General features: G+C 37.9%; 1 protein-coding gene across 1 annotated transcript in view; it reads right to left on the reverse strand.

The window, feature by feature from the left end:
* Positions 1 to 8153: 8153 nt before the first annotated feature.
* The window catches only part of LOC121381470, a 3054-nt gene continuing 735 nt past the window's right edge, over positions 8154 to 10472 (reverse strand). Inside the window, exons 2-4 of the mRNA XM_041510788.1 lie at positions 10432 to 10472; positions 9358 to 9689; positions 8154 to 8689 (exon numbers count right to left, since the gene is read on the reverse strand). The exon at positions 10432 to 10472 is cut by the window's right edge and continues 231 nt beyond it. Coding sequence (XP_041366722.1) covers positions 8378 to 8689; positions 9358 to 9689; positions 10432 to 10472 — 685 coding nt within the window. The 3' untranslated portion in view covers positions 8154 to 8377. The remainder of the gene's footprint in view (positions 8690 to 9357; positions 9690 to 10431) is intronic.

The following is a 10472-nucleotide window of genomic DNA, read 5'->3' on the forward strand; positions in this document are numbered from 1 at the left end:
CAGTTAAATTAAAACACAGTGTAAAGAACTGTGCAAAAATACAAATATCACAGATAGATCAAATTAAATTTACAATAAAAGTCGGTATCTCGAAGAAATTGTAATAAAAGTTCTGGATGGAATCGAAAGGATTCCATCACATTTCTCTGACCAAATATATCCCTTCGAATTTCTTTCAAAAACTGACACTCCACCAAAATGTGACACACAGTCAGAGTACACTGACAGTGCTCACACTGAGGCGGAGGATCTTTCTTTAAGATAAAGTAATGTGTCAAGTGAGTATGACCAATGCGGGCACGACACAAGACTATTTCATCCTTCCTGCACTGTCTATAGGACTGCCACTCTCCCAAGACTGGCTTGATAGCATGAAGCTTGTTCGCAAACTCACCGTCCCAATCACGTTGCCAAATCGAAAAGATAAATTTGTTAATACCATATTTAAAATACGGTACACCAACCCTGGCATGAGGCAAATCCAAAGCAGACTTGGCAGCTAAATCTGTCTTTTCATTACCCCTGATGCCAACATGGCTGGGTACCCAACAAAATACAATGTCTTTATTGGCAATAGATAAAAAGACACACTTTCGTATCACCATCCCAATTAAGGGATGGTCCAGCTTCATATTACGTAAAGCTTGAAGACACAAAAGTGAGTCTGTAAAAATAATAAATCTGGATGCTATGGAATCTTTAATTTCTTCCAAGGCTTTAATGACTGCCCAAACTTCAGCACTAAAAATCGATGCCGAGTCAGGCAGTCTCGTGGAAATGATAGTGTCTGATGGAAAAACTAGCACAAGCCACAGAATTTCCATCCCGTGATCCATCTGTATACACAGGAATGTAATCACGGTACTTGTCTTGAATTTCTATGAAAAACTGTTTAAAAACAACAGCATCTGTACGATCTTTCTTCAGATGCGAAAGATCAAACACAATTTTAGGTGGTGTAATACACCAGGGTGGTAAAACAAAATATGAAGGAGTTTCCAAAGTGTCTGATTTATGTTGGAAAGTGACAAAAAGCGCTTAATGCGAAGACCAAATGTGTACGAATAGCATTTGGCCTTGCATCAAACAACTTCATATATGTATTGTCAAACACCGCATTATTTGTAGGATGTGTTGGTAAAGATTTAATCTTGGTAGCGTACTGCAGAGAAAGTTTTGCACGTCTAGCACCCAAACAAGGTTCGTTTGCATCAAAGTACAAGCTCTCTACAGGGGATGTTCTAAAGGCACCGCAAGTCTGCTTTGAACTTGCCCCGTGTCCATGTTGGTGTCCCCTACAGTGATTTTAAATTTCATATTAACCAATGTATTTTTTCGACTTGGCAAGACGATTGGGACGGTGCGGTTGCGAACAAGCTTCATTCTGTCAAGGCAGTCCTGGGAGAATGGCAGTCATCCTTCAGGCTATGCAGGAAGGATGAAGTAGTCTTTGTGCCGTGCCCGCATCGGCCATACATATTTGACGCATTCGTTTGTTTTGAAGAAGGACCCTCCCCCTCGGTGTGAACATTGTCAGTGTACACTGACTGTGTGCGCTACATTTTGGTGGAGTGTGATCATATGAAGCCGACAAGAAATGATATATTTGGCAACAGAAATGTCTTGGAATCTTAAATTCCATCCAGAATTAATTATAAAGTTTTTAAAACACTTTAAAACATACTTTCCTTGATTTTATGTATTGTATTATACTTTTCACCCACAGCTCCTTACACTGTGGTTTTACATAAATATATCTAAATAATATTTTCAAAAACACATTTGTGACACCCAATAGCCGATGTGTATTTTTGTGCTGGGGTGTCGTTCATTCATTCATTCTAAATGCACCAAGACAAAGCCTAAGTCCCTGGTTGTGTATAGGATCTAGCATTTGCAAGTAAGACTTACGTGCTGACCCGTACACAATGCACCCATAATCAAGTTTAGACCGAACTAAAGATCTATAAAGTCGGAGCATAACCTTTCGATCTGCTCCCCATTCAGTCTTGCCAATAACCTTTAAGATATTGAGGGCCTTTAAGTCCTTCTTTTTCACATACTGTAAATGAGGAACAAAAGATAGCCTCCTGTCAAAAATAACCCCCAGAAATTTGGTCTCCTCCACAACTGGAACCGGAGTTTTGTCCAGAAACAGCTGTGGATCCAAATGGTGACCTCTTTTCTGGCAGATATGCGTACAGACTGTTTTTGACTTTGAGAATCGAAATCCATTGTCAGTTGCCCATTGTTGAAGTTTATTCAAACAAAGCTGTAACTGACGTTCAATGATACTCATACTGGACGACCTGTAGCAAATCTGAAAATCGTCGACATATAACGAGCTGTCAACGCCAGGTTTTAAACACTGGGTGATGCTGTTAATTTTCACGGAAAATAAAGTTACTGACATGATGCTACCTTGAGGCACACCCATCTGTTGGGAGTGAGAATCGGATAACGTAGATCCCACTCGTACCTTGAAAGACCTATTCTGTAAGAAATTTGAGATAAAGTCAGGCATACGGCCTCTTAAGCCTATGCCATGCAATACACACCAGGTGTTAAACACTGGGCGATGCTGTTAATTTTCACAGAAAATAAAGTTACAGACAGAATACTACCTTGAGGAACACCCATCTCCTGTGGATGAATGTCGGTAATTACATTTACTGCCAGATTGTATATAAACACGACTACATGTATATTGATTGTAGTGTTTACTTAGAATATTTCAGTAAATAATTTTAAAATGCTCTTTAAAAAATGTATATTTTAGTAAATAAATTCAGAATAAGGACTTTTGTAAACCAACTTCATTTATAATAATGATTGTAGTGTTTTCTTAGTATATTTCAGTAAATAAATCCGGTCCCATTGTGTTTCTTTAATGCAAATTCATTCATTCATTCCAAACATGAAAAGACTGATGCTTCCGCTTACAGGTAACAAGATGGAGTGAACACTAATATTGTCTTTTAAAATGTAGTAATTAAATATACTTTGTAATTCCTTAATTACCACAATTTCAGGAAGTCAAACTATGGTAATGCAAACAAATAAAGTGAATATGTTTATCTCCTATTTAACTTATAATACAAATATAAAAGTGCTGGATATTAAATCTATGAATAATACAGCTCTGCAATAACTGAAACATTTACTGAAAAGGACTCTGCATTTGTGCATTAAAGTGTTAATTTTAAGGACTAATTAAAAAATTCTAGCTTGGAAACTTTTTTTTATATATATGATAGGTAAGGTGGAACTGTACCTAAAAACAATTAAAATATGTAGTGCTCAGAACTGGTATGTGGAACGAAACTCATTTTGTAGCCACGTTTCTAAACTCAGCTTATGGCCTATTACGTTAAGGTTGTATTATGTCACTTGATGGAACGAGTCATGCGCACTACGCTGTATTGTGTCATCATTAAAGAGGAACGAGTCATGCGCACTACGCTGTATTGTGTCATCATTAAAGAGGGTCGAAATGAATGTTTAACGACACCCCTGCAGGAAAAATACCTTGGCTATTGGGTGTCAAACTATGGTAAAGGGAAACAAATAAAGCGATGATCTTAAAGAGGGTCGGAAACAAGATCCTCTAAAGAGTGGTTTCACTTGACATCACAGATCGGCTGTCCGCCATTTTGGAGACAGCGGTTCTGTTTTCAATAGCCGAAACATGTTATACGAACAACTCCTGTTCCAGCATATCATCTAAAATACCGAGAGTTTTGTCTCTTGCAATGTCCTCCAACAGATCAAAATTTAAGGGCAGGAAACACATATCAAAACGTTGGAGCTGTTTAGTGTAGCCAGACATCTTAGACTTTGTTTCTGGTCGGTAGTGATCTGCAGGTTGACATACTGCATTCTGAAATGTTGTGCTGGGATGTCGTTAAACATTTATTCATTCTGAAGTGTTATTGTCAGAGGTATCCACATATGTAAGAAGCGTTTACATCCTCTATGTCTATGGTGCCTGAATCTTGTTCCATGGCAGCTTTTGTAGCGAGTAAAATGTAATGTGAATTCCACAACATTTCTGGAGTTTTTTCTTAAGTCTACCACTGTATTTGAGAAGACTGTGAATGCCCTCATACAGGCCATCAATATCTTGGAACTCTCTGGTACTGTCAAACACAGACTTTGCAGCTAACTCAGCCCTGTGGTTAACACAGTGTAGTTGTTGGATAAGCCATGGCCTATCTCTTGCAAGACCTGACAATACAGCACTAGTTAGGATATGGTACAAGCCAACAAAATATGTCTGAGGTATGTTTGCTATATCTGCATATTCGAATTCTTTTGTCGTAGTTATTTTTTATTACACATTAAGGCAATTTCCGACATTCTCTGCAAAACCATTTCTCCATTCCAGTACACAGATAATGAAACCACTGAATGTCACAATTTTCGTTGTCGCGGCAGATCATGAACCCAAATTCAACTTGATCACACTAGCAATATGTTTTCTCGGATGTTCTGCATTGGCCTTGTGTGTCAGTTGTCGTATTTGATGGAATTAAAACATTCTCTGTCAACACTCTCGAATAGTATTTACCCACCAGTTCAGGTAAAGTTGCCCTCTCAAATAGACAATGTTTTACTACAAATAACCTGCCACAACTCTGGATCAAAAGTGATCAAATTCCACATGAAGATCGCATTTTGTCCATCCAAAAAAACAAAAACATGCCCCAATTCAATCTGTACCTGGTAGAAGTACGCATGATCTCTCTTCAGTTGTATAATTCCATTGTCGTTTTTTTGTCTTGTAAAAAGAACTTTGGATTAAGGCATTTGTCCAAAGAATTCTCTCGGAATGAAAATGGACATTTTATTTCTAAAAAGAACTTCCTACAACAGTCACAGGATACTACCCCATCTGGTGAAGCTCCAAGGTGTGGGAAGTCGGTGCTTATAATAAAACCACTATCCTCAGTTTTTCGTGAAATGGGGCCATTTTCTCAAGAATGTCCAACTTTGCTGTTTTTTACATGCTTGCAGAAAGTTACTTGCAGTGTATAGTAAGATACAAATACAAACAAGTCCTGATCAAGCAGACTAAGTAGATATTGCTACACGTACCCAGTCTCAATCGAAACTGTTGCATCATTTCAGGGCAGGTAGGATAACAGCATCAAATGCCAAATCAGCATGTAACACCAATGTTTTGAATCCAGCTAAAAGCCTAGAAAAGAATATATGTTACCCAGAATCGTTAACATTTTCCAACGAAGCTACTCGGTGAGGATGCCAGCATGTGGTAGTGAGAACCACCATTTGTTTTATTTTTGAAAATATTTTAATGAAATTTTGCACACTGTTTCAGTAGGCATTTACCATAGCTTGACACCCAATAGCCGATGTATTTTTCGTGCTGGGGTGTCGTTAAACATTCATTCATTCATTCATTCATTCATTGTTTCAGTAGGGTACTAGAAGCATAATAAAAGTATTCTTAAAGATTTCCGGTACTAGAAGCATAATAAAAGTATTCTTAAAGATTTTTGTAGAAAAAAAAGAAATGTTTTTAGAAGGTACCTGAAATTTGCTGTTTTTGAAATTGGTCCGAAAAATGGTAATGTGCTATAAACCCCCCCCCCCCCCCCCCCCCAAAAAAAAAAAAAACCCAAACAAACCATTTACTAGTTGAAGCAATGTTGGGTTTTTTTTTAAAACATTAACTGACGTATGCTGTTAATGACATTAAACCTTACTGATCCATGTATTAGTAATTTTAGGGGTATAAGGCCCCAAAAATGAGTTTAATTCATGGGCGGAAATTACCAAAATTATCCATGCAGACACTGATCATACTGTGCAAATCAAATTACTGTGTTTATGAAATACTGGAATATGCACTTGAGCATATACAGTACACAGTCAAACCTGCCATTAGCAGCCACCAACGGATGGGTGAAATAATGGCCTCATATTGAACGTGTACATGGCCATGTATAGACGTACAGATGGAAATAGATAAAAAAAAGCTGGGACCCGTTTCACTAAACTTCCTACAATAACAATGTTCTTACGAAGATTTCTATAAATTTACTTCACACATCAATGTGATACATTAATGCTACAAATTTTCACCGACATATATGGGTCATTGTAGCTAAACAAATCCACCGCTAATGGAAATTGTGCAGTAAATATTAGTTTGGCACTCACGAACTTCTTAGTCGTACGACGTTTAGTGAAACGAGCCCCTGAAGAGCAAACCAACTCTTATTATACTTTTACAACTCTTAGTATACTCTTATTATTATGCTCTTATGATCTTATACTATCGGTGTGTCCCATCCCGGCTCGTCGCTGCCAAAAAAAAAAAAAAAACCCCACCGAAGAGCACGACCTCCTGCGAACGAACGAAACCCTGAGAATGTGGGGATGTGACCATCTGTAGCGGACACATCTCCTTGTCAAAGGCTAAGTGTCAGGAGATCGCAGTGAGGACGACACCCCGATCGAGAACTCGGTCGTCTGCCAATGATTTGACATACGTACACGTCCTCGGGCTACCTGAAAATGTGTTTCTTTCTGTGTTTTTCACTCTTGCTTTTACACTTTACTCCACTGTTACAACTCTTACAACTCTTAACAACTCTTAGTGTACTCTTTATGCTCTTATGATCTTATACTATCGGTGTGTCCCATCCCGGCTCGTCGCTGCCAAAAAACCCAAAACGAAAAAAACCCACCCGAAGAGCACGACCGCCTGCGAAGCGAAGACCGGCCCGGCCGACACGTGGGGATGTGCCCGTCTGTAGCGGACAAATGTGACCCGCTCTGTCAAAACCAGGCACTTGGTGATATTTTTCAAAATTGAGTTTTATATACCATTGGAAAGCTTATTGAATAAGCTTTCCAAAACTTTTCTGAACAATGTCAAGTATTAAGAAAATTATGGCGATTTGAAGATACTGATGTACGGAACTTGAAAACGGAGAAAACAGGCTTAAAGGTTGGACAAAGGGTAAGTTTAGATTCCATATCAAATTCCTTAGCAACCAGAGTTATTTTTTTACCATTTAGGTTTATTTTGCTTATACATGAACACAGCAACTCTACAAAGCAATTTTAATAAAAAAAATATTGTTTTATTCAGTCAGGATAAAAATCTTGAAATTCGCTTTAGTAGTTTGTTTGGTACGGGCTAAGTGCAACCCGATTACTTTGTCCTTGTTTACCTATTTCTGATGCCTGCTTAATTAAAATGGGTGGTGTTTTAACTACAAAATCATATTCAATAAAAATGTGTCAATTTAAACAATAATTTATTAGTATTAATGATCTGTGGGTAATACACACAAAAAAAAAAAAAAAAAAAAAAAAAAAAAAAATACAGAAAAAGAAAAAACAACAACACCTATTTGATAGCCAAGACACTAAAATGATTGAGATTTTCACACTGGAACACGAAAAGTGGTGCTTCACACCAGATGTATGTAATGCACAATAATCCAGATTGTCATTGTTTATGTGTGTGTAATAATTATTGCCAAAAAAACAGCACTATTTACAATGAATGTGTCTGTTGTAATGTTATTTTCCTGTACGACGGCCACGCCCAGTACCGCGAGCAACTCGTCCTCGCTTGCTCGGTCTCTGTTTAGGAGCTGTCTCCATTGCCCTTTTCTCAGTTTGCTGATTAGTATGTATATCCTCTTCCGAATCAGACTCTGTGATGATTTCTGATGGCTTGGGGCACACGAGATCCTTTGTCTCATCTTTGCAAAAGTCCCTGATCTCCTTGAACAAGTATGCCTTTCTTGCCAAGTCCATACCCTTGGGGTTGATGACATGTGGCATACCAACAGGAACTGCATCGGTCTTCTTGAGGGTGAATGCTCTCCAGTCGTCATCTGATTTCGGCTTATACTTTATCACCCCTGGTTCTTTTGCTGAGAAAAAGAAGTGTTGGTGAGACTTGATTCCTGGAAACCGTCTGAAAAAGTCTGCTAGAAAAAGGGTCCAGTCATACATCGGCACTAACACATTGCCTTCCTGATCACCAACTAACTGGGTGTGATTTATTGCCTTTTCTGTGGACTTGTTGACTACATCCTGAAGTTCGGCCAAGGAGGAAACAAATGTTCGTTTAAACAGTCGTTTGAATAGGCCAAAGCACCAGTGTGGCCTGCTAACATGAAATGCATGTGAATTGTAGTATGAAGTCCCACAAGAGTACGCCAGCAAAGGTACCACATTACACAATTGTTTTTGTTTTGGCCACTGCAGTTGTCTGCATTGAGATCAAGGTGCATTTCACCAATTCCATAGTTGCCCAGGAAATGGTGTAGAAGGCTGATGACGGCATTTGCCCCCTTGCCACTAAAAACAGCTTCGTCAATCAAATAATTTATCTGACATGGTATTCCTTCTGCATGTATACCGAACACCTGGCATTTCCTAGGGGTCTTAAAGTATATTGGACCAGGTTGCTGAGGATCGGCAGGATAGTGCACCTGTTGTGCATAATCGAAGGAGTAGTTGAAGTGTATGTCCTTTGAGTTTGGTCTACATGGTTCCAACCTAGAAATCCCGTGTGTTGCAGCTGTTGTTTTGGCATCACTGCACTTGGCTTGGTAAAAAATCGTTCCATCATAGCAAGATGAAGGTGCTGTTCTTGTTTTCTCAATACCTCTGACTTGGACTGCTCATCTACATTCACCTGAAAGACATGAAATAATAAAAAACACTTAGAATTATGCACATCTCAATAATCAGAGCTTCTAGATTATGGTAACCCCACTCCCACGGTTAGTGATATTCAATGTTGGGCTAGTAAATAACTACTATTACCATGCCCGACGGCTAGTGAAAAAAAAAGTCAAATGTGGTAAATATGAATATCCTGCCCCCACCCAACACCCTGATGTTAGTGTTGTTAAGCTCTATACCCCCCTTTAGGTGACATCTGATTATTACTATTATTTAGTAAAATTGTATTGACTTAAAAGTAAAGTAAGGCTAGTGAATTTTTAATTGCGGCTAGTACATTTTTAAAAATCGTTGATCCCATGGCTAGTGGATTTTATAAAAATTCTAGAAGCCCTGATAATGTTGTAGCAGTTATAATTTTTTTTTTATATTTTCCAATCCAACTGGCAGACTGCATTGTATTATTTATTTTAAAATTAAAAACCCCAGTTGCGCTATAAAAAGGTGGTGTTATGACAGGACGTCATAATGCATTTGGAGTGCATTGAGATACATCCGATTGCTAAACTGTGGACTGGCGCATTAATGAGGTATGTTGTCCATTATGCCAATATTCACTCTAATTATACTACTAATAATAGTCATATAAAAATATTGTGTACATTTTTTATTACTCACACATTTCGCAATCAAGTTATTGTTCTTTTGGCATGTCCAACAAAGATCAGATGCAGGCCTGGCTATCACAACGTAGGGAGTGAGGCGTGCCCAGAGTTTTCTGAATGTGGAACATCCAACGACTCGTTGATCTGGTGTTGCAGCAGCACGGTAGAGGCGCCACACCTCTGTTTTGTTAAAATTGCTTGGGATCACTTTTATGTCATACCTCTTGAATCCTGGGATACGTCCTGGAAGGAGTATGGCATGATCTGCAGCGAAGTTTAATATATACCTGGTCACGTTTCGAACATCATCCAACACCAGTGCATGTTTGCTATTGGACCGTCCACCTAAACAATTATAAAAGATAAAAAACAAAATTTAAAAAACAAACAATAAGAGGTATCACTATGACCAATGAGAGGCACATACAAGAAGAAAAATAACTGATTATTAGGAAGTGGTGTTCCGATGATCGATTATAATCGAAAATTGATCGGTTGGAGCTCTAGCAATGTGATGATCGATTTTAAAATTGATAATCGATAGTCGCAGAAATTGTTAACCGCAGTAAATATTTCCTTGCTCGTCAGAATTTGTATTAATCAAATCCAGTATCTGTGGTCTATTATTGTGTACGTTTCTTGATTTCTAACCTTTTGAGGCTATGCCGCTATTTACCAGTAAAAATGTGTGTTCATTGACATTTATTTATTTTCGCATTTGCCATAAAGAATAAAACAAACACTGAGATTTGTTTCGATTTGTTTTTTAAAAAAAATAAAATAATTTTATGTTACATTAAACACAATTCATCATTCATTCACAATTGGGACCAAGAAACTATAAATTATTACTAGGCCTATCTAAGTACGAAACAAAAACTGATTGTATAATTGAAAGTCGATCGATTAGTGATGATCGATGATGAAATTGCAACCGATTCCCAACCCTATTATGAGGTATTCTCTCATACTCACTCTAAATAAACCTGAAAGAAAAATAATATTAGCATGTAAACATTTACGCCAATACCTTTTGTTTTCAAGCATGCTTAAAACTATAAAAGAATAAATTTATATTTTTACTAACCTGATTTCTTTACTCTTGGAACCAAGCCGTTTTCCTCATAG

Source organism: Gigantopelta aegis, chromosome 9, assembly GCF_016097555.1.
Source record: "Gigantopelta aegis isolate Gae_Host chromosome 9, Gae_host_genome, whole genome shotgun sequence".
Lineage (NCBI taxonomy): Eukaryota > Metazoa > Mollusca > Gastropoda > Neomphalida > Peltospiridae > Gigantopelta > Gigantopelta aegis.